This window comes from Pongo pygmaeus, chromosome 1 (genome assembly GCF_028885625.2).
Source record: "Pongo pygmaeus isolate AG05252 chromosome 1, NHGRI_mPonPyg2-v2.0_pri, whole genome shotgun sequence".
Classification (NCBI taxonomy): Eukaryota; Metazoa; Chordata; class Mammalia; order Primates; family Hominidae; genus Pongo; species Pongo pygmaeus.
Window position 1 is genome coordinate 21,289,647 of NC_072373.2, and position 25,514 is coordinate 21,315,160.

The 25,514-nt window shown below is 48.3% G+C and overlaps 1 protein-coding gene across 2 annotated transcripts in view; it reads right to left on the reverse strand.

Moving 5' to 3' along the window:
- The window catches only part of OBSCN (obscurin, cytoskeletal calmodulin and titin-interacting RhoGEF), a 173,910-nt gene that overhangs the window by 137,326 nt on the left and 11,070 nt on the right, over nt 1-25,514 (reverse strand). For both annotated transcript variants that reach the window (XM_063671646.1, XM_054467038.2), the window contains exons 9-10: nt 25,143-25,418; nt 20,039-20,314 (exon numbers count right to left, since the gene is read on the reverse strand). In XM_063671646.1, coding sequence (XP_063527716.1) covers nt 20,039-20,314; nt 25,143-25,418 — 552 coding nt within the window. The remainder of the gene's footprint in view (nt 1-20,038; nt 20,315-25,142; nt 25,419-25,514) is intronic.

A 25,514-nucleotide genomic window follows, 5' to 3' on the forward strand; every position in this document is an offset into this window, starting at 1 on the left:
CTTTGACCAACATCTCCATGACCTACCTCCCCCTCAAGCCTCTGGTACTTTACTCTCCACTTCTACGAGTTCAACATTTTTAGATTCCACATATAAGTGAGACTGTGCAGTAACTGTCTTTATGTTTTATTTCACTTAACATAACATCCTCCAGCTTCACCCATGTTGTTGAGTGGCAGCTGAATAGCATCCCCCTGCATACCATAATATACAACACATATTCTTCATCCATTCATCTGCTGTTGGACACTTAGATTTTTTAAAAATCTTTTTAAAAACATATTTGTGCCCAACATACAAAAGGTGGTGTTTTTATGTTGTAAATTAATTTTTACGAAGGAAATAATGATGCATCCAGCTGCCTGCCTTTCACTAGCTTATCCTTGGTGACCTGGTGGCTCTGCTAGGGCAGGCAGATGGACAGCAGCAGGTGGTGAGGCTCTGACACCCCCTCATGACTCAGCAGTAACCAGGGGCCACAGGGGCCAGAACCAGCCCTGCATCTTACCCCTGCTCTCTCTCTTGCCCTTCAAAGCCTGGCTTGGGGAAACAGCTGTAGACACCAGCTGTGTCCACATCCTCATCTCAGATCTGCTCAGCAGCCATGGAGCCCTTGCTCCTGCTAAGGTCACCTGTGCCCATTGGGGCTGCGGTCCTTCAGCCCTTCCCCAGCCGCTCCTGCTTCACCATGGCATTCACACCTGCACGTCACTTATGCATCAAAGTCTTCACTGACCCCAAAACACGACTCTCTAGATTCTCCTCCTGCTCCTTTGGGCCTCTTCCTTGGTGGTCTCAGCCTCCTCAGTGTTGCCCCAGGGCGAGCTTTGTTTCATGGTCCCTTCCCCATGGTGTCCTGGTGCACACCCATCCTCTCCTGCTGTTGACATGCCAACAAATCCCAAAGCTCCCTTGTCAGCTCAGCATTGACCGAGGTCCAGCCCAGAGAGCTACTGCCTCCTGGATGTCCCACATAGGCTAATATAGCATCCCCCAGCACCCCCAGCACTTTCTTTATCTGTCCTGACCCACCTGCAAGTTTTCCCCTCCAGGCTTGAACCAGGCATGGATAAAGGTGTTTAGGCTGTTGCTCAAGACTCTGAGAAATCAGCCATCTTGCTAAATACAGAGAAAGCCACCCTGCTTGGCCCTGAGCCAGAGTCCTCAACCCTGAGATAAACTCCATACCCTGACCCCTCATGGCAGACACGCCTGAGTGGGACATCTGCCTTCTTGCTGTCTGTTACAAGCATATGCTGCAGCCCTCCTCTGTAAGCAAGTTCCTCTAATAAAGCTCTGGACTAATCGCCCTGAGGTTTGGTGCTTCTTTCTGTGGAATCCTAACCATCCCACTGTGGGATGGTTTGGGGCACTCCCTTGTAGGAACTCCTTGCCACTGCCTTTGTGGCAACTCCAGGCCCAGGTTGGACAGGACGGAACAGCTCCTCACCCATTTCTCCCTGCACACCTACTCCTTGCCTACTGCCCCATCTCAGATACAGCCCCTGCATCTACGCATCTCCAGGCCTGAACCCGCCTGGCCACCACTCTGCTGTGCTCCACCTGTTTTTTTTTTTTTTTTTGAGACGGAGTCTTGCTCTGTTGCCCAGGCTGGAGTGCAGTGGCACAATCTTGGCTCACTGCAAGCTCCGCCTCCTGGGTTCACGCCATTCTCCTGCCTCAGCCTCCCGAGTAGCTGGGACTACAGGCACCCGCCACCATGCCCAGCTAATTTTTTGTATTTTTGTAGAGACGGGGTTTCACCGTGTTAGCCAGGATGGCCTCAATCTCCTGAGCTCGCGACCCGCCCGCCTCGGCCTCCCAAAGTGCTGGGACTACAGGCATGAGCCACTGCGCCCAGCCTGTGCTCCACCTCTTAAATGGCTCTTGAGCCTATGGCCTCCTCCCCGCCCTCGGGACCTCGGGCCCTCTGCAGGCCCAGCCCTCTCCTCCACCCACGGGACCACTGTCCCTCTGTAGGCCCGGCCCTCCCCTCCCTGGACCAGGCAGAGCAGAGCCTCCTGCCTCTGATCCCCCCTCATCCTAATCTAGTCTCCATGGTGCAGTCAAAGTCTAACTGTGAAACTTCTATGTTTTCATCCCCAGGAATTAAGGACCAAAGTCCACTCCGGAGGTGTGCAGGACGGCCCAAGTGAGTGGACACCAGCTTTCAAATGCACCTCCAAGTCCACACCTGTCTTCAAAACGATCACTGAAAGAGCTGCTGTGTTTTTAAACCAAGCTGACTAAGTATTACTGCCTCACTGAGCATGCTGAGGAGTCCCAGAGCCGAACCTCTGCAGCCAGATGTTCTCAGGGACCCAGGTATGGATTCAGGCATTGCGAGGATCTTGCAAGGACCCACACAGTGGCCTGTCAGCAACACATCTTCAGCAGCGGTGCTAGCACTGGGCACGTGGCAGACTGGCATCCCGCATGAGCACCTCTAAGCATAAGCACAGACGCAAATGCAGTCACACAGCCGCAGCACGCTCAACCAGCCGGGCAGCTGCATCTGCTGCTCATTCCATGGCCCTCGAATCAGCCTGATCACCAAGGGAGGGCTTCCCCAAGCTCTTTGACATTTGTTATGTTTGCTTTAGAGAAGGACTCACAAAGTACTTTCAGGGAAACTGTCTCTTTGATATGCACTTCACAAAATCACTCACAATCACACTGCATGTGGATGTGTCTGAGAATGGGAATGTGTTTTAATATGTGTATGTAATATGTACGAGCAAGTGTGTATGTTTAAGTGTGTATGCATGTGTATCATGCATGTATTTGTGTGTGTGTGTATGAGAAGATGAAGCATGTGTATGCACATGTGTGTACGTTTGTGTATATGTGTGTTTCAATGTGTGTATGTATGTGTGCAAGTGTACATGTATTTGAATATATGTATATGGTATAAGTGTATGGGGTATATGTGTATATGGGTATATGTGGGAGTGAGGTGTGTGTGTGTGTGTATATATGTAGATAAGTGCATATGTAGGTATTATGTGTGTATTATGTTTAGGTTTATGTGTGTCTATGTATGTGTGTGTATATATGTCTTGTGTGTTGTTTGTGTGTGTTTAAATGTATGTATGCATATGTAAATGTGTTGTTGGGGTATGTATGCATGTATGTGCACGTGTGTGTGTTTATATGTGTGTGTTCATATGTGTGGGTGGTGTATGTGTGAGTGCATGTGTGCATGTGTATGTTGTGCAAGTATGTGTAGGTGCATGTGAGTGCACCTGTGCATATGTGTGTACGTTCATATGTGTGAGTGCATGTGTGTGTAGGTGTGCATGTTAGACTATGTGTGTGTGCATATGAGTGCATTGTGAGCGTGTGTGTGCACATGTATGTGTAGGCATGTGTGAGAGTGCGTGTGTGTAAGTGCACTGTTTGCATGCATGTGTATGTGAGTGCATAGGTGACTGCCCGCCTGCAGCTGCACTAGGGAGGAAGCATGCAGCAGTCTCGGTGGCCCCTCAGTGCAGCTGAGCCACTCTATCAGGCCCCCAGCTACCTACCTGGTGGTTTACCTGCCACATTCTCCTGAATGAGATACAGATACCCTCGCAAGGATGCTTAGACTTGTCTCACACAAGAAATGTCAAGGTCTGGGTTCATTTGCATATTTATAATAGAACTTGCAGTTTTCAAAAGCACCTACTGGTGGCTCCACTCCTGGAGGTGCACACCCCACATCTCACCCATGAGACCAAGGAGCTGCTATCTGAACACTCAGAAAGGAGAGCAGCAGGGGGATGGGGGCGGCAGAGGAACAGCATTCAAAGTCCCAGCACCTTTCATTCCATGACCTGTGCACCCAAAACCCAGAGGCGGGCATTTGTGCAGAGTGGGCTCCCAACAAATCCTGCAGCCTCCCTCAAGGTATGGAAGAGGGAAGCACAAGTGCTCAGGGAGGACAGAAGACACCCGTTTCTTCTTCTTTCTCACACCCCAGACCACACAGGTGTGAACAACTAAACTCCTGATAAAGGAAACACTCTGTCCAGGCACAATGGCTCACGCCTGTAATCCCAGCACTTTGGGAGGCTGAAGTGGGTGGATCATTTGAGGTCAGGAGTTCAAGACCAGCCTGGCCACATGGTGAAACCCCACCTCTACTAAAAATACAAAAATTAGCCAGATGTGGCCAGGCACAGTGGCTCACGCCTGTAATCCTAGCACTTTGGGAGGCTGAGGCAGATGGATCACCTGATCAGCCTGGCTAACATGGCAAAATCCCATCTCTACTAAAAACACAAAAATTAGCCAGGTGTGGTGGCACATGCCTGTAATCCCAGCTACTTGGGAGGCTAAGACAGGAGAATCACTTGAACCTGAGAGGCAGAGGTTGCAGTGAGCCAAGATCGCGCCACTGCACTCCAGCCTGGCCAACAGAGTGAGACCCCGTCTCAATTAAAAAAAAAAAAAATCAAAAAGCAAAAAAAACAAATTAGTCGGGTGTAGTGGCAGGTGCCTGTAGTCCCAGATACTTGGGAGGCTGAGGCAGGAGAATCACTTGAACCCAGGAGGTGGAGGTTGCAGTGAGCCAAGATTGTGCCACTGCACTACAGCCTGGGTGACAGAGCGAGACTCCATCTCAAAAAAAAAGGAAACACTCCTCTTCAATGGAAGGGGCTCTGATCTCAAGGGTAAGCACTGTTGATTTTTTTCTCTCTGTCCTCCTGGCGCTCAGCTCTGGCACATACAGTTGCAACCATAAGAAGCAGTATCAGGGCAGCAAACACAAAGCTCCAGTTTTTTGTCTGTAGAACTGAAAGGGAAGCTCCAGGAAAGCAGAAAGTCCTGGAGAGGGTCCTGGAAAGGGAGACGCTCGAAAAATACAACATAAAGTTGTTCATGAACTCCAGGGCTCCCCCTAGAGGCACACATCACTGTACTTGGGGACAAACCACTGCCCACGTACACATGACCACAGGAGGTACACAGGCAGGACAGATCAAACCGCACAGGATTTGAAGACATCAACCCACAGAAGTCAACCAGGCCGATTTCCAGCTTAAAAAAAAAAAAAATCAACATTCCCCTAGGATGTAAAGAGGACCTGAAGTCATATAACATAGTCTTCAAAATACCCAGGACACCATCTGAAATTACTGGGCATAGGAAGAATCAAGTAGCATGCACATGAAAAGACTACCAACAGATATCGCTGTCAAGATGACATCAATGCTGGAATTATCTGATGATTTTCAAGCAGCTAATACAAAAATGCTTCAACAAGTAAAAGCAAATACCCTTGAAAGGAATGGGAACGTTAAAAAGTCTCAGCAAAGAAAGAGGAGATACAAAGAAGAACTGAGTGGAAAGTTTATAAGAAGAAAATATAGTAATTGAAATAATTCACTGTATAGGCTCAATAGTTGAATATCAATAACAGAAGAAAGTTAGTGAAATTGAAAACAGATCAATAGAAATTATCCAATCCAAACAACAGAGAGAAAGGGATTTAAAACAAAACAAAACAAAACAAAAAAACAGAGCCTCAGGGACCTGTAAGATGATTCTGAAAGATCTAACATTGAAGTCATTATCTCTAGAAGCAGAAGATAAAATATAGTTCAGAAACAATAATCTGAAGAAATAATGACTAAAAATCTCCCAAATTTGGAAGAAGACATAAACCAGATAGAAGAATTTGGCAAGCCCCAAACAGAATAAACCCAAAAAAATCCACACCCACATGTATCATTTTAAAAGAGTTAAAAATTAAAGACAAAGAAAAAATTTTGAAAGCAGGCAGAGAAGACCAACACATTATTTGTAGGGGAACAGTTTGAATGACTGTTCATTTCTCACTCTGTGTGTGTGTGTGTGTGTGTATGTGTGTGTGTGTAAAATCATGATGTTGTATGCTTAAATATATTCAATCTTTATTTGTCAATTAAATATTTTTTTAATCATGGAGGCCAGAAGGAAGTGGAACATTTTTTCAAGTGCTAAAAGAAAAGAACCATCAACCCAGAATTCTCAATTTTCCAAAAATATCTTTCAGGAATGCAGGTGAAATAGACACATTCTGAATAAAGGAAAACTAAGGAAATGCATCAATGGCAGAGCTGCTCTAAAAGAATTGCTAAAGGATGTCCTTCAGACAGAAGGGAAATGATATCTCAGGGAAACTTGCAACAGCAGGAATGAGGCAAGAGTAACAGAAATGCTGAACATCTAGGCAAATAAAACAGATTATATTCCTCCTCTTGAGTTCTTTAAAATAAATTTCATAGTTAAAAAACAAAAATTATATTATCTGATGAGGTTTTCAATGACTGTAGAGATAATACGTAAGATAACTACCATAATAATTTAAAGGTCAGGGAGTAAGAGACCTATGTGATGGTAGGAGCTCTGTATTCCAGTGGAGGTGATAAAATACTGATCTTAAGTAGATGATGAAGAGTTAAGTATGTTAAGTGCAATCCCTAGGTGACCAAAAAAAATCACAATAGATACATTAAAAAGAAATACTAAAAAAAAAATCTAAATAACCCAAAATGGGCAGAAAAGTTTAAACAGAAGAACCAAAAAAAAGGGGAAAATACAGAAAAATGTAATAAAATAGTCAACCTGGATCCAAACATATTAATCACAACATAAATGAAAATGGACTAAACACATCCATAGTAGGACAGAGATTATCAGCTGGAAAATAGTGAGCCAACTACATGTTATCTACAAGAAACTCACCTCCAATATAATTACATGGGCAGGTTCAAAGTACAAGAATGGCAAAATACATGTAATACAAACACTAATAACACAAGTCTGGATTGTTTGTTCGTATTAATATCAAACAATGAAGATTTCAGAACAAAGAAAATTACCAGGGAGACATCTGGGAGGAAGTGAGGAGCACCTCTGCCCGGCCGCCCCGTCTGGGAGGTGAGGAGCGCCTCTGCCTGGCCGCCACCCCGTCTGGGAGGAAGTGAGGAGCGCCTCTGCCCGGCTGCCCCATCTGGGAAGGGAGGAGCGCCTCTGCCCGGCCGCCACCCCATATGGGAAGTGAGGAGCGCCTCTGCCTGGCCACCCTGTCTGGGAGGTGAGGAGCGCCTCTGCCCAGCCGCCCCGTCTGGGAGGTGAGGAGTGCCTCTGCCCGGCTGCCACCCCGTCTGGGAGGAAGTGAGGAGCGCCTCTGCCCGGCTGCCCCGTCTGGGAGATGAGGAGCACCTCTGCCCGGCCGCCCCGTCTGGGAGGTGAGGAGCGCCTCTGCCTGGCCGCCACCCCATCTGGGAGGAAGTGAGGAGCGCCTCTGCCCGGTTGCCCCATCTGGGAAGTGAGGAGCGCCTCTGCCCGGCCGCCCCGTCTGGGAGGTGAGGAGTGCCTCTGCCCGGCTGCCACCCCGTCTGGGAGGAAGTGAGGAGCACCTCTGCCCGGCCGCCCCGTCTGGGAGGTGAGGAGCGCCTCTGCCTGGCCGCCACCCCGTCTGGGAGGAAGTGAGGAGCGCCTCTGCCCGGCTGCCCCATCTGGGAAGGGAGGAGCGCCTTTGCCTGGCCGCCACCCCATATGGGAAGTGAGGAGCGCCTCTGCCTGGCCACCCTGTCTGGAAGGTGAGGAGCGCCTCTGCCTGGCCACCCTGTCTGGAAGGTGAGGAGCGCCTCTGCCCAGCCGCCCCGTCTGGGAGGTGAGGAGTGCCTCTGCCCGGCCGCCACCCCGTCTGGGAGGAAGTGAGGAGCACCTCTGCCCGGCTGCCCCGTCTGGGAGATGAGGAGCACCTCTGCCCAGCCGCCCCGTCTGGGAGGTGAGGAGGGCCTCTGCCTGGCCGCCACCCCATCTGGGAGGAAGTGAGGAGTGCCTCTGCCCGGCCGCCCCGTCTGGGAGGTGAGGAGTGCCTCTGCCCGGCTGCCACCCCGTCTGGGAGGAAGTGAGGAGCACCTCTGCCCGGCCACCCCGTCTGGGAGGTGAGGAGTGCCTCTGCCTGGCCGCCACCCTGTCTGGGAGGAAGTGAGGAGCGCCTCTGCCCGGCTGCCCCATCTGGGAAGGGAGGAGCGCCTCTGCCCGGCCGCCACCCCATATGGGAAGTGAGGAGCGCCTCTGCCCGGCCGCCCCATCTGGGAAGTGAGGAGCGCCTCTGCCCGGCCGCCCCGTCTGGGAGGTGAGGAGTGCCTCTGCCCGGCTGCCACCCCGCCTGGGAGGAAGTGAGGAGCGCCTCTGCCCGGCTGCCCCGTCTGGGAGATGAGGAGCACCTCTGCTCGGCCGCCCCGTCTGGGAGGTGAGGAGCGCCTCTGCCTGGCTGCCACCCCGTCTGGGAGGAAGTGAGGAGCGCCTCTGCCCGGCCGCCCTGTCTGGGAGGTGAGGAGTGCCTCTGCCCGGCTGCCACCCCGTCTGGGAGGAAGTGAGGAGCACCTCTGCCCGGCTGCCCCGTCTGGGAGGGGAGGAGCGCCTCTGCCTGGCCGCCACCCCGTCTGGGAGGAAGTGAGGAGCGCCTCTGCCTGGCTGCCCCATCTGGGAAGTGAGAAGCGCCTCTGCCCAGCCGCCACACCGTCTGGGAAGTGAGGAGCGCCTCTGCCTGGCCGCCCCGTCTGGGAAGTGAGGAGCGCCTCTGCCTGGCCGCCCCGTCTGGGAGGTGAGGAGTGCCTTTGCCCGGCCGCCCAGTGTGGGAAGTGAGGAGCACCTCTGCCCGGCCGCCCCGTCTGGGAGGTGAGGAGCGCCTCTGCCTGGCCACCACCCCATCTGGGAGGAAGTGAGGAGCGTCTCTGCCCAGCCGCCCCGTCTGGGAAGTGAGGAGCGCCTCTGCCCGGCCGCCCGGTCTGGGAAGTGAGGAGCGTCTCTGCCCGGCCGCCCCCTCTGGGAAGTGAGGAGCGCCTCTGCCCGGCCGCCCCGTCTGGGAGGTGAGGAGCGCCTCTGCCTGGCGGCCACCCCGTCTGGGAGGAAGTGAGGAGTGCCTCTGCCCGGCCGCCCCGTCTGGGAGTTGAGGAGCGCCTCTGCCTGGCTGCCACCCCGTCTGGGAAGTGAGGAGTGCCTCTGCCCGGCCGCCCCGTCTGGGAGGTGAGGAGCGCCTCTGCCTGGCTGCCACCCCGGCTGGGAGGCAGTGAGGAGCGCCTCTGCCCGGCCGCCCCGTCTGGGAGGTGAGGAGCGTCTCTGCCCGGCGGCCCCGTCTGGGAAGTGAGGAGCGCCTCTGCCCGGCTGCCCTGTCTGGGAGGTGTACCCAACAGCTCCGAAGAGACAGCGACCATCGGGAGCGGGCCATGAGGATGATGACGGTTTTGTTGAAAAGAAGAGGGGGACGAGTGGGGAAAGGAAGGAGAGATCAGATTGTTGCTGTGTCTGTGTAGAAAGAGGTGGGCATAGGAGACTCCATTTTGTTCTGACTAGGAGAAGTTCTTCTGCCTTGGGATGCTGTTGATCTATGGCCTTTCCCCCAGCCCCGTGCTCTCTGAAACATGTGCTGTGTCAACTCAGGGTTAAATGGATTAAGGGCGGTGCAAGATGTGCTTTGTTAAACAGATGCTTGAAGGCAGCATGCTCTTTAAGAGTCATCACCACTCCCTAATCTCAAGTACCCAGGGACACAAACACTGCAGAAGGCCGCAGGGTCCTCTGCCTAGGAAAACCAGAGACCTTTGTTCATGTGTTTATCTCCTGACCTTCTCTCCACTATTATCCTATGACCCTGCCATATCCCCCTCTCCGAGAAACACCCAAGAATGATCAATAAATACTAAAAAAAAAAAAAAAAAAAAAAGAAAGAAAATTACCAGGGAGAAAGAGGGACATTACATAAGGATAAAGATGTCAATTTCCAAAGAAGACAAAATGATCTTCACAATGTAACTTCAAAATACATGCTGCAAAAATCGATAGCACTGAAAGTAAAAACAGACAAATCCACAATCATAGCTGAGGATTTCAACACTCTTCTCTCAATAACTGATAAAACTGGCAGACAGAAAAGCATCAAGGATACAGATGAACTGAACCATGAGCCATCATGACCTAAGTGACACTGGTAGGATCCACCCAACAACAGCAGAAAACACTCCTTTCCAGAACACATAGAATGTTCGCCCACCTAGGACATATTCTGGTTCACGAAACAAATTTAAGAGAATTGAAATGTTTCAAAGTTATGTTTTCTGACCAAAATGGAATTAGACTACAAATCAATAACAGAAAGGTAATAGTAAAATCTCTGAACACATGGAAATTAAACACACTTCTGAATAATCTACACATTTAAGAGGCAGTATCAAGGGAAATTAGAAATTATCTTCAACTGGACAACAATGAAAATACCACATCAGGGCCAGGCGTGGTGGCTCATGCCTGTAATCCTAGCACTTTGGGAGGCCGAGGCAGGCAGATCACCTGAGGTCAGGAGTTCAAGACCAGCCTGGCCAACATGGTGAAACCCCATCTCTACTAAAAATACAAAAATTAGCGAGATGTGGTGGTGCATGCCTGTAATCCCAGCTACATGGGAGGCTGAGGCAGGAGAATCGCTTGAATCTGGGAGGCGGAGGTTGCAGTGAGCTGAGATAGTGCCATTGCACTCCAGCCTGGGGGATAAGAGCGAGACTTCATCTCCAAAAAAAAAAAAAAAAAAGAAAAGAAAATACCACATCAGAATGTGTGTGATAAAGCTAAAGCAGTGCTTAGAGAAAAAATTGCTGTATGAAATATTTATATTAGCAAGAAGTATTTCAATCAGGAAACTAATAGTCTACCTTAAGAAATTAGGAAAGGAAGAGCAAAATAAACCCAGAGCAAGATGAAGGATGGAAATAAAGAAAAAAGCAGAAATCAATAACATTGATGAAAATAGAGAAAATCAATGAAACCTAAAGCTGGTTCCTTGAAAAGATCAATAAAACTGACAAACCTCTACCAAGTCAAAGAAAAAAAGAGAGAGAAAAGACAAACTAACAATATCAGTAATGAAACAACGGTATCCCTGCAGACCCTACAGACACTATGGTAATAAGGAAACACTACAAATAACTCCATGCACATAAATTAAATCCATTTGAATAAATGGACCAATTCCTCAGAAACCACAAATTACCAATACTCACCCAAGATGAAATAGACAACTTGTACAGTCCCACATCTATTAAATAAATTGTCTTGGTGATTTAAATATTCCACAAAAAGAAATCTCTAGGCCAAGATGGCTTTACTTGCTTCGTCAATGAAATAACTTAAAAAGATGTTTTAAAAGTAACAGAAATAACATCAATTCTACACAATATCTTCTTGAAAACAGAAGAGAAGGGAAGTGCTTTCCATCCCATTTTTTTGAGGACAGCATTACCCTGATATCAAAACCAGACAAAGACAGTATATGAAAACCACAAACTAAAATTCTCCATTAACATAAAAATAAAAATACTCAGCAACATATCAGCCGACTGAATCCAGTATGTAAAAAGAATAATACACCACAAACACAAACACATACAAAGAATGCAAGGCTGGTTCAATATTCAAAAACCCCTGGCAGACATGTCAGCAAAAATGACAAAATAATAACTTCTGAAAAACCTCTCCTCCACAAAAGAAAGAAAAGCACTGGCCAAAAAAAATGTTGAAATCAACTTTTCAGAAGTCTGAAAATTAATCAAAGACTTGCAGCAATCTGGGGAGCATTCACCCACGAAAAACAACTGCATCTCAGTAAGAATAGCTAGATGTGTGGTGTTCTAACTCATCCAATTCTTAAACCTACCAGCCTCTAGCTCTGAGATAACTGTGAAAACCAACAGTCCACAATCAGGATGAAGACCAGCACCCTGGCAACCAGCAGAGAGGGCCATTCCTAGAGCACTGTCATTATTTCACCTGTTTGGTAGCTCCCTGGAAAACTCACTCACCAGGGCTGAATTTATTTAGCCTGAGGAGTTCACCCAGTGCAAAAGCATTTTCTCCAGAAGCATTTTTTGAAAAAATATCAGAGGTAATTACAAACACCATGGCTGCTTGAAGCAGTGGAGAACGGCTGCAATGAACAATAGTCTAACTAAAAGTCTCCAGCCTAAAAGGAAATGCTGGAGAACAAGACATCCACAGGAGGCTTTGGAAAGCTCCAACAACACACTCCTGGGCACAGAGAAGGTCACACATATGCACGGATGTGTGCACACTCAGGCAATGCCTGAGAAGGCCTAATACTCACACAGCTGGCTAGCCTTGAGGTTCTGTGAGGCCAGAAGTAAAGGCACAGGTAGAGCTGTCGTCTGCCTAGCTGTGTTGAATGCATGGGCCAACTCCCACACACAGGCCCCAAAGACAGGGAGACTTATTGTTGGAGACATCTAGTAAAATCACTGTTCTAATCATCAGCTGGCCAATAAGCTCACTGAGCAGAGGCTTCAGTGGCCACCCATGATAAGGAACATAGACTTCACAGAATTAGTTCAGAAAAGTCACTAAACATACACAAACAAAAGCAACAGAAACAGCAACAAAAATTAACAGCCTCTGTGATATGCTGTGACATATACATCCAATGGAACATTATTCAGCCATAAAAAGTAATGAAGCACTGGAACATGTTACGCACAACTTGGATGAATCTTGAAAAGTTTACACAAAGTAAAAGAATCAGATACAAGGGACACATATTGCATGATTTCTATTACATGAAGTATCCAGAACAAACGAATCTGTAGAGACAACGAGCAAAATGCAGGGTGGCCAGATGATGGGGGGAGGGAAGAATGTAAAGTAATAACCCAATGACTATGGGGTGTTCTGGCGAAAAATTTCTGATGAAAAATTTTGAAACTAGACAGAGGTGGTGGTTGCACAACATTGAGAATGCATTAAATGCCATGAAGTATACACTTCAAAATGGTTAACTGTACGTTATATGAATTTCAGCTCAATTATAAACTAATTCTTAATTAAAAAGTCATGATTCATCTATCTATAAGACATACACTTTAGAGCCAAAGACGCAAACAGGTGGAAGGCTCGAAGATGCTCCATAAACCACAGCAGCCAAAAGAGAGCAGGAATGGCTCCCAAACAGCAGGCAAGGCAGACCCCAAAACCAATCCGCCGGAAGAAACAAACAACACTACACACTGTGAAAGGGCCAATCTCTCATAAGATATCACAATTATAAACATATACTCACCTAAAGCAGAGGGCAATATATGAGAAGCAAAAATCAACAGAATTAAAGAAAGAAAAATGTCTACAATATTAGAGACTTCAATACCCCACTTTCAATAATAGACAGAATGGCTAGAAAAAAGATCTATTAAAACCAAGAGGACTTGAACAATGCTATAAATCAACTAGACCTAACTGATTTGTACAGTCAGCCCTCCAAATTCGCAGGTTACACGTGTGCGGATTCAGCCAACCGAGGATCAAAAATATTCTGGAAAAAAAATGATGACACAACAATAAAAGTAATATAAATTTTTAGAAATATAGTATAACAACTACTTATATAGCATTTACATTGTATTAGGTGCTATGAGTAATCTAGAGATTATTTAAAATATAAGGAAGGATATGCATAGGTTATATGCAAATACTACATCATTCTATATAAGGAACTTGATGATCTATGGATTTTGGTATCTACAGGAGTCCTGCAACATATCCCCCACAGGGAACACTCTATAGAATATTCCAATCAACATGAGACTACATAGAATATTCCAATCAACAGGAGAAGAATACACATTTTCCTCCAGTGTGTATGGAACACTGTCCAGGATAGGCCATCTATTAGGCCACAAAATAAGTGTCAATACATTTTTAAAAGTTGAAGTCAGGCAAAGTATCTTCTCTAACCATGATGGAATAAAGCTAGAAACAGAAAGAAAACTGGAAAATACACAAATATGTGGAAATAAAGCAACACACTTTTAAAAAAGAAATTAAAAGAAAAATTAGAAAATACTTTAAGATGAATGAAAATGAAAACACAACATACTAAACTTCAGGATGCAGTGAAAGCACTGCTTGGGGGACATGCACAGCTGTAAATGCCTACACTTTAAAAAGAAGAAACATCCCAAATTAGGAAGAAAAACTGTCTCTATTCAGAGATAGCACGATCTTGTGTACAGAAAATCCTCAGGAATCCACAAAAGAAATATTAGAGCTAATCAACAAGTTCAACAAGGATGCAGGATAAAAGACCAATATACAAAAGTCAATTCTATTTCTGTACCTTAGCAATGGCGCTCCAAAACTGAAATTATGAAAACAGTTCCATGGACAGTAGCATCCAAAATATTAACTATTTAGCAATAAATTTACAAAGGAACTGCGAACTTTATATGTTGACAATTAGAAAACACCATTGAAAGAAATCTTAAAAGACCCAGATAAATAGAAATGTATCCCATATTCATGGATTAGAAGAAACAGCAATACTCCCCAAATTGATCTACACATTCAATGCAAACCCTATCAAAATCCCACCTACCTTTTTCCCAAAATTTGAAAAGCTGATTCTAAAATTCATATGGAAATGCAGTAGACCTTGAATAGCCAAAACAAAACAATCTTGAAAACACACAAAGTTGGAAAACTCACACTTTCTAATTTCAAACCTTACTACAAAGATATGGTAATCAAGACTGTGGTATTGACATAAGGATAAACTTAGAAATCAATGGAACAGAATTGAGAATCCAGAAATAAACCCTTTACATTTATGGTCAAGGGTGCCAAGAAAATTCAATGGAGAAAAATGTCTTCAACAAATGATGCTAGGACAACTGCATTTCCACATGCAAATGATGAAGTTGGACCACTATTTCACATCATACTCAAAAATTAACTTAAAATGGATCAAAGCCCTAAATGTAACAGCTAAAACTACTAAAATCTCAGAAGAAAACAGAGGTGTGTATCTCATGACCTTGGATTGGGCAATGATTTCTTAGAAATGACACCTAACACACAAGCAACAAAAGAGGATAAATTAAGCTTTATTTTTAAAAAAAATTTGTTTTAGACAGGGTCTCACTCTGTTGCCCAGGCTGGAGTAAAGTGGTGCAATCATAGCTCACTGCAGCTTCAGTCTCCTGGGCTCAAGCAATCCTCCCACCTCAGCCTCCCAAGTAGCTGGGATTACAGGCACACATCACTATGTCCAGCCTAAACTTTATCAAAATTAAAAGCTTCATGTAGCAAAAGACATAATCAAAAAAAGAATGAAAGAAAATATTTGCAAATCATTTATCTAAAAAAAAGGTCTAGCAGCATGGCTGGGCATGGTGGCTCACGCCTAGAATCCCAGCACTTTGGGAGGCTGAGGTGGGTAGATCACTTCAGGTGAGGAGTTCAAGACCAGCATGGCGAAACCCCATCTCTACTAAAAATACAAAAATTAGCTGGGTGTGGTGGTGTACACCTGTAGTCCCAGCTCCTCAGGAGGCTGAGATGGGAGGATTGCTTGATCCCAGGAGTTCAATGTTGCAGTGAACCATGATCACACCGCTGCATTCCAGCCTGGGCAAAAGAGTGAGACCCTGACTCTAAAAAAAGAATAAATAAAGTATAAATAAATAAATGGAAAACAAGAAGAGTTGGTGAGGATGTAGAGAAACTGGAACCTTCATACATTGCTGATTGAAGAATGTAAAATGGTGCAGCCACCCTAGAAAACAGTCTGACAGTTCCTCACTAAGGTAAATAATATTACCGTATGACCTGGCAACCCTACTCTCTAGGTATCTACTCAAGAGAACTGACAACATACATTCACACAAAGCCTGCATACAAATGTTTATAGCAGCATTATGTATAGTTGCCAGAGTGGGAACAATTCAAATGCCCGTCCACTGATGCATAGATAAACAAAATGTGATCTGTTCATACAATGGAATGTGACTCAGCTATGAAAAGGAAGTACTGATACATGTTACAACATGATGAGCCTTGAAAACATCATGCCCAGTAAAAAAAAGACAGACATAAAAGGCCACATATTATATGATTCTGTTTAAATGAAATGTCCAGAACAGGCAAATCCAGGGAGACTTTTAAGCACGTTAGTGGTTGCTAAGTGCTGAGGGGAAGGGGAATGGGGAGTGACTATGAAGGGGCATAGAGTTTCTTTTAGGGTTGATGAAAATGTTCTGGAATTAAACTGTGGTGTGGTTATGCAATCTAAAAACCACCAAATCGTACACTGTAAAAGGGTGAATTTTATGTTACTTGAATTACGTACTTTAAAAAATCAATCAGGTCTGGTGCAGGGGCTCATTCTTGTAATCCCAGCACTTTGGGAAGCTGAGGTGGGAGGATTGCTTGAGCCCAGAAGTTTGAGATCAGCCTGGGCAGCATAGCAAGACCCCATCTCTACAAACAAAAAATTGAGAAAATTAGCCAGGTATGGTGGCACGTGCCTGTAGTTCCAGCTACTCAGGAGGCTGAGGCGGGAGGATTGCTTGAGCCCAGGCGGTCGAGGCTGCAGTAAGTCATGATCACACCACTGCACTCCAGTCTGGGTGACAGAGCAGGACCCTGTCTCAAAAACCAAACAAATGAAAAGGTGCCGGCAGGTTCAGCTGCCTGGTGAGGGCTGCTCTCTGCTTCCAAGAGAGCGCATTATTGCTGTGTCTCACATGCGGGACGGGATGGAAGTGGTGAATTCGCCCTTTTATAATCTAGGGGTACTCATCCATTCACGAGGGTGGAGCCTTCGACGCCTAATCACCTCCCAAAAGCCCCCTCTTAATACTGTTGCTCAGGGGACTAAGTTTCAACATGAACTGTGGAGGGGACACAACATTCCAAGAACAGCAGATGGGCGTGATACAATATATTAAGAAGTCAATTTAACAAAAGCACTTACACAGAGAACACGCTAGCCTGCCAGTCCTGCCTTTGGGGTAAAACCCTGAGAGCATCACAAAACCTAGCTCCCACATTCTCACTGCTATGGTTGGAATGTCTGTGGCCCCCAAAATTCCCACGTTGAAATCCTTATCCCCAAGATCATCGTGTTAGGAGGAGCCTTTAGGAGGCACTTGGGTCATGAATGAGATCAATGCCCTTATAAAAGAGACCTCAAAAGCTCCCTCACCCCTTCCACTGTGAAGACTCCGTGAGAAAGCACCGTCTACGAAACAGGAAGCGGCCTCACCAGACACAGAATCTGCTGGCACCTTGCTCTTGGACTTCTGACCTCCAGAGGTGCAAGCAGCACACTTCACACTTCTGTGGTTTCTGAGCCACCCAGGCTATGGTGTTCTGCTCTAGCAGCCCTCATGGACCGAGGCACTTGCTGAACGTCAGCATTCTTCTGTGTGGCCACACAGGACCCCAGGACCACGCTGCAGACATTGTCTGCTTCTTTCCCTGGAGCACAAATGTGACAGAGCCCGCAGATGTGCAAGCCTGGGCCCCCTAGTGTCTGAGTCGTGTGTCACCCCAGGGATAAAAACAGCAGCAGGAAGACGGGATGAAGCAATTAGTGCACGCCTGCCAAGCACCATCTCATGTTAATCCCCTCTCCTGCCCTCAGAGCCGGGTGCACTTTGGGATCCGCATTTTACAGACAGGGAAACAGGCTGGATGAGCCACTGCCACTGAGACCTTTCCGGAGACCCTGGTGCCCACTCTGCTGACAGCTAGTGCCTCTGAGCTCCTGCAGCCTGGCACACCTCTGTCCCCTCCCACCCCGCACCACGGCCCTCTGGGGTGAAGGCTAGCCAGTGTCTACACCACCAAGCTGGCCCTGCCCTCCTTCCTTGACCTATTTATCCCCCAAAACCCAATCCCAGCAGCTATAATTCACAGTGCCCTGCACAAGCACAGTCCCCAGACGCCACAATCATGACTCCCATGTTACAGATGAGGAAACTGAGGCACAGAGAGGCCAACTGTCTGAGTTTCTGGGGGCTGCCATAAGAGCTCACCACAAGCCAAGTGGCTCAGAATGACAGAAAGTCATCCTCTTACAGTTCTGGAGGCCAGAAATTTGAGATCAAGGTGTAGCAGGGCTGTGCTCCCTCAGGAGGCTCTAGGGGAGGACCCACCCTGCCTCTCCAAGCTCCTGGGGGCTCCCAGCGTCTCTGGGCTTGTGGCCGCATCACTCCAGAGTCAGCCTTCGTCTCCCATGGTTGCCTCCTCTGTGTGTGTCTCCCGGTCTGTCTAAGGACACTGTCACTGGATTCAGGGCCCACCCTAGTCCATGACCTCATCACAACGTGCCTTACTTAATTACATCTGCAAAGACCCTGTTTCCAAATGAGGCCCCATTCTGAGGTTCCAGGTGGATGTGAATTTGGGGATGACACAACATCAACAACTCACCCAAGGTCACTCAGCAGACAGACAGGAATGAGACACACGCGGCAATCTGACCCCACACACACACCGATCCTACCGCCAGACTGCCTCAGAAAGGGGTGGAAACCCAGGCTGTGGGGTATGGGCTGTGGCGCCAGTCCCAGGCCAGCTTCTCTCATCCCAGGTCCACCTCCTCCTCCTCTACGTCCCCCTGCCAAGGCTATAAGGCCAGAGGCACATTCTCCAGGCTACCTGGAGCTGAGCAAGGTCTTGCAAGACCCCCACCAAGTCAGGGAGGCATGGGGGTTGATGTACTCCCAACTTCAAGAAAAGTTTTTGTTTTCCAAACAGAAGAGACAGCCAGAAACATCCACAATGAGGGAGGCAGAATTCTAAGAATGCCCAAACACTAAATCTAGGTGCTGCTGTGAAGGAAGCCTGCAGATGCAATGAGGTCTCAAATCAGTTGACTTTTAAGTTCCTCGAAAGGATGATGACCTTGAGTGGGCTGGACCTAATCAGGTGAGGCCATAAATGGGAGGGGTCTCTTCCCTGGCAAAAGAGATTTGAAGTCTGAGAGTGACTTGACACAAGGGAGATTATCCATTTCTGGCCTGATGATGAAGGCCACATGGCAAAGAATGGGGTGGCCTCTAGGATCTGACAGCAACTCCCTGGCTGACAGCCAGCCAAGAAATAGGGCCTCAGACCCATGGACTCACAGACCCACAATTGCAAGGAACTGAATTCTGCCAACAACTTGCGTAAGCTGGAAATAGGAACCAAGAGAACTAATCAGCAGGCACCTGACTTCAGCTTCTGAGACCCTGAACAGAGAACCCAGGCACACCATGCCTGCACTTCTGACTTACAGAACTGTGAGCTACTCAGTGAGCACTGTTTTAAGCCACTAAGTTGGTGACAATTTGTTACAAAACAGTTAAAAAAAAAAAAGCAGAAAACAAAAAACTAATACACACTCTTTCTACATCTTCCCATCTTGAACATGATGGCTGGAGCTATGGAAGCCAGCTTGTGACTACGAGGCAAGCATTCGAAAGAAAAAGGTAACATGTTCAGGATGGCAGAGAATTAAACAGATCCCATGTCCTTGTGATAGACTGTTAAAAAGGTTGTGATGAGTCAAGACACCCTGGGTGCACAATGTTCTACAACAGGACATGCCGCTCCCCCACTGACAGTAGGGTCTACTTCTCCACACCCTAGTTCCTGCAGACTAGGCTGGCCTTATGCTTAGCTTTGAGCAACAGAACATGGGGGAAAGTAACACTCTGGGAGTCCTGAGAACCCAGCTTAATAAGCCTCATAGTTTCTACCATTCCCTAGGAGAAGAATCCAGTCACCATGGAAAGAAGTCCAAAAAGAGAGTGACCATAGAGGAAAGAATGAGGTTGCAGGCATGGAAGTGAGGCCAGCTGACACCACAAGAAGAGACAGGTCCATCGTCCTGGCCATCCTCCATCCACTGGAGCCATCCCAGCTTGGACCTCAGTCAGGTGCACCAATGAGGCCAGTCAGATCCCCCAGCCCCAGCCAACACCACATGAAGCACAGATGAGCCACCCCTGCTGAGCCCTGACCAAATTCTCAACCTGCAGAATGATGAGAGGTAAACTGATCGTTCTTTCAGGCCTCTAAGTTTAGAGTGATCTATTACACAGCACCAGATAACTAGCTGAAACAGGCCCTTAGGAGGCCGCCAAGCACTGTCCCAGACTACGCTGAAACACTGCCCCCAGGCCTGCTCCCATGAGATGCTCAAATGTCTGCTCGATCAACTGACCTTTGACGTCCAGATGGAAGGAGAGCCGCTGGCCCCCAGCCTCACAGCAGTACTCCCCGGCATCCGCCTGGCCCGCCTGCTGCACAACCAGCCTCCGTGTGCAGCCTGTGGCCTCCATGCACACTTTTGAGCTGGAGCTCAGCTTCTTCCCATCCTTGTACCACGTCACCTCCGTCTGGGCCTGGGCCACCTCGCAGCTCAGTGTAGCACTGGCTCCTGCCTCTGCCTGCAGCTTCCTGTGCGCCAGCTGCTCCTTGGCAAACACCACCTTGGGCTCTGGGGATGGACAGGGAAGGATGCACAGTCACAGACTCTAGAGCACAGAAACTGAAGTTTCAGATGCAGAGGCTGCTCAGGCTGGAGCCCACTGATGACGGGCTGTCTGTGGCCTCATCAACCGCCAGCCAGACATGGGTTTGAGCAAGAGAGAACGCATATTGGAAGCTTCAAGCATCAGCATGGGGAAGAACTTCTCAAGGCCCATCAGCAACATGCAGCAGATACTCTGGAGTCCAAACATTCCATAACACCTTAGAAAAAAGCACCACCTTGGCAGAGTGCCCCTTTGAAAGGTACTGTGTGAAATGCCCACATCATGCCCTCAGCACTTACAAAAACTCTGCCTGAGAACCCAGAAAGCCTGGAGAAATAGCAAACACAGATACCCTCTTGGGTTCACACTGAAAATCACAGGAGATGTGGGAACCTCTCTCCCACAAAACCATGACCCAAACAGACCATCCCCCGGCCACTTCTCCCCTGGTTTGCACTAAAGCCAGAGCTGCCCTGTACCTGTCTGGGGTTTCCCTCAACACAGAGAGGAAACTCATACATCGAAAAATTGCTTATGAGGCCAGGCACAGTGGCTCATGCCTGTCATCCTGGCACTTTGGGAGGGCAAGCTAGGTGGATTGCTTGAGCCCAGGAGTTCAAGACCAGCCAAGACAACATAGTGAGACCCTGTCTCTACAAAAAATTAAAAAATTAGCTAAGCATGGTGGTATGCGAGTACCCAGCTCCTCAGGAGGCTGAGGCAGGAGGACTGCTTGAGCCTGAGAGGTCAAAGTTGCAGTAAGCCATGACTGCACCACTGCACTCCAGCCCGGGCAACAGAACAAAATCCTGTCTCTAAAAACAAAAATCTCTTATGCTACCTCTTAACTAGGATAACATGTATGCACAGTGATATGCACAAACATGTAAGCACAGTGATATGCACAGATCTGGTGCACAATTCTATGAGTTCTGACAGCTATCTGCACGTGTGTAACCCACACCCCCTACCCACACAGCTCCCAGGTGCCTCCCCCACAAAAGCGGCCACCATTCTCATTCCTAACCGTAGAACGTGTCTTCGAACTCTGAATAAATGAAATCAGAACAGTTTTCTCTTTAGGTGCTATCTGTGCCCATTAACTAGCTACAAATACACATGCAGACAAAATAGTATTAAAAACTATACCACAAAAAAAACATAAGCTAAAACACACCAAAACACACCATGCCCTACCCCTCCACCTGTCCCCACAGCCTACTTGGCTCTGCAGAAACTCCAGTTTAAAGTCCCTTCATTTTTCCCGTGGGTTTTGCCTTCCTGTTTCTAAACAATATGTACATGCTGTTGATCAGTGGGTAAGAAAGAATATGCAGAAAATAAAGAAAAAACCAATACAATGAACACCCACACACTTCCCCCCGGTAAAGAAAGAAGAACGCCATCACTGCTAGTTCCCAGCCCCTCAGAGGTAACCCCAGCCTGAATCCTGGTTTTGGAATCTCCTTTTATTACCTCAGTACGTGTGTTTATTGAGGGTGAATGTGCAAGTCAGGCTGCTCTGCTCAACCGTCTACCCACTGTGTGACCTTGGACAAAGTGACTTCATCTCTGTGCATTGACTTCCTGCTGTCTGAAATAGAATGACCGAGGATTCACACAGGTGAGGTGTGTGGCACGCTAAGAAGAGCGTCTCCGGAGATTCCAGGCAGGAGACAAACCACAGCTGCCATGTGTTGCTGCCACTGTGTGTTGTTAACCACTAAACACATAACGTCATGCTATGCTTTGTAACCTGCTCTTCCAGCACAACACTGCATGCGTCAATCGCCCTTCTTCAGCTGCAATGCACAGCCCTGTGCTCCTGCTCGTTTTGACTGCTCTATGGTACTGCAAGGTACACGCAGACCCCAACTTTACCCAGTCATTCTTTTGTGTTTTATTATTATTATTCTACTTTTTTATGTTTTGTAAAGGTAGGGTCTCACTATGTTGCCCAGGCTAGTCTTGAAATTTCTGGCTCAAGTGATCCTCCCTCCTTGGCCCACCAAAGTGTTGGGACTACAAGTATGAGCCACTGCACCCATCCTACAGTTCCCTTTTATTTTTTGGTCCCTGGGCAATCCCTTTTTTCAAAGTTCCTTACACATTTGATGTCCCATTTCAAGTCATTTTGTAGAGGGTGGGTTTCTGAACATTTCAATGACATTCTAGAAAAGACACAACTGGGCCAGGCGTGGTGGCTCACGCCTGTCATCCCAGCACTTTGGGAGGCAGAGGCAAGCGGATCATGAGGTCAGGAGATCAAGACCATCCTGGCTAACACGGTGAAACCCCGTCTCTACTAAAAAAACAAAAAATTAGCCAGGCGTGGTGGCGGGCGCCTGTAGTCCCAGCTACTTGGGAGGCTGAGGCAGAAGAATGGCATGAACCCGGGAGGCGGAGCTTGCAGTGAGCTGGGATTGCGCCATTGCACTCCAGCCTAGGAGACAGAGTGAGACTCTATCTCAAAAAAAAAAAAAAAGAAAGAAAGAAAAGAAAGAAAGAAAAGGCACAACTGACCTATGGGGAGAGAATCAGGACAGCAGCTGCCTGGGGCAGGGTGGAGGGTGGACTGCATGAGGGAACTTTCTAGAGGGATAGAGATGCTCAGTACCTTGATGCAGACATGGTGGTGCATGGTATCTACATTTTCCAAAATCCCTCAAATGATACACTTAAAATCTGTGCATCAATTACATCTCAAATGTCATTATTAAAAAATTGTTGGGCCAGGTGCAGTGGCTCATGCCTGTAATCCCAGCACGTTGGGAGGCCGAGGTGGGCAGATCATTTGAGGTCAAGAGTTCGAGACCAGCCTAGCAAACACGGTGAAACCCTTGTCTCTACTGAAAATAAAAATAAAAAAATTAGCTGGGCGTGGTGGCGGGTGCCTGTAATCCCAGCTACTCGGGATGCTGAGGCAGGAGAATCGCTTGAACCCAGGAGGCGGAGGTTGCAGTGAGCTGAGACTGCGCCACTGCATTCCAGCCTGGGAGACAGAGCGAGACTCCACCTCAAAAAGAAAAAAAAGTTGTTGGTCAGGTGCAGTGGCTCACACCTGTAATCCCAGCACTTTGGGAGGCCGAGGCAGGGGGACTGCTTGAGGCCAGGAGTTCAAGACCAGCTTGGGCAACACAGAAGACCCTATCTCTACAAAAAAATTCTTAAAAAATAACCACGTGTGGTGGCACATGCCTGTGGTTCCAACAACTCAGGAGGCCAAGTCGGGAGGATCACTTGAACCCAAAAGGTTGAGGCTGCAGTGAGCCAAGATCACACCACTGCCCTCCAGCCTGGGTGACACAATGAGACTCCGTCTCAAAACAAAACAAAACAAAAAAACTGTTGGCACCAGAGCTTCCTTAATTTCATGATAACAAAGACAATTTTATATGTGCAATCAAATATTACACTGGAAATTTTAACTCAGGCGCCAAGACAAAGTAGATATGATACTCCAACATAGGAAGCCAGGAGGAGAGACAAATCTTGAAAGAAGTTAGCAAAAAGCAAAAACCAACAAAAAATTACTAAAAAAAAAAAAAGATTTACTGATTTGACCCTCTCCCTGCATACAGGTAGCAGCCACAGTAGCATGGCAGCTACGGAGGAGGGTCTTGGGAAAGACCTCGCTGGACAGGGACATGCTGCGTCCCTGCGTCCCATCCCCCACCCACGGAGCACCGAGAGGAGAGGGTTGCTCCCCCTACAACCAAGACCAGCACCTCCAGGGGACACACGGAGCACCTGTAGGCACCACAGCGGCCAGAGCTGCTCACATGCTCCTGAGAGCCACCACCGTCTTTCCCAACCCCAAACTCAGCAAAGCCACGTGTGTAGCTTGAGATGGGCAGGGGTGGGTTCATTTACCCCACGGGGAGTGGCGCCAAAGCTGTCCCAGAGCTGGTCGCCAACCACAGGGGCACTCTGCCTCCCACCAAAAAGCCTAAACACTAAGGTGGGAGTGGCCAGAGGCCTCCCCGAATCACACAGGCGACAGATGCACAGGGCTTCCTCGGCCAGGATCGGGCTGAGCCGAGGCAGCAAGAGGGATCTGCAGGAGTGACAGGACTGCCCAGAGGTCCCAGCGTCCTCTGCAGGAAGAAGATGAAGATGTCCGGTGTTTTAGGAAGCAGAGGAAGAGAACGAGGTGGCCCGGAGGAAAGCATGACCTTGGCAGGGCACAGGCATGTGGACCCTCAGGGGCAGGTGATGGGGCTGCCAACGAACCCATCTGGGGGGCTCACTCTAAAGCCCTGGCGGGGCCCACACAAGGTCATCTTAACGCAACTGCAGTCAAGCGTGAGCTTCCGGCACCTCCCTGGTTCTTTCTACTCTAGAGGCAGAAGCTGCAGGCAGTAGTGCGGCCAGGAGGGGAAGACAAGGAACGCCTTCCCCACACGCTGAGTCTGGGAGCAGAGGGGACACACTAAGGGTCCCTAAGGGAGAGGAGACTCCATGGTCAGCTGAGACTGCAGTGCCCTAAACAGAAGGCACAACTGCAGCTCCCTCAGAACAAAGTCAAAAGCCACAGGTCTGTGCAAAGTCTCAACCGGGAGCAGAAAACAGGCTTCTGAATAAACATACAAGGGATCCTGGCTAGTGCAGCACAGTGCTCTGTGGGTGTGCACAAGAATGCTGGATTTTCTAACAGAACCACTGCGGGCAGCACAGCCATCCCTTACAGGCCAGGAACAGGCGACACAGAGAGGGGCAGGGGCGCTGAGTGCCAGTGCAGCACACGCTCCACCGCCTGGACAGGTGCTGACCGTGCCACTAGGGACCCACCTGCAACATCCAGGCGGAAGGAGACCCTCTGTCCCCTGGCCTCACAGCTGTACTCTCCGGCGTCTGCCTGGCCCGCCTGCTGCACCACCAGCTTCCGCGTACAGCCCACGGCTTCCACGCGCACTTTCGAGCTGGAGTTCAGCTTCTTCCCGTCCTTGTACCACGTCACCTCCATCTGGTCCTGGGCCACCTCACAGCTCAGCGTGGCGCTGGCCCCCGCCTCAGCCTGCACCTCCCTGCGTGTCGGCTGCTCCTTGGTAAACACCGCCTTGGGCTCTGGGATGGATAAGGGGGGAGGTGGGGTCAGAGGCCCTTCCAAGTGAGGTTTGCAGGGCCTGGTTCAGGTTATCAGATTCTGTACCCCAGGCACGC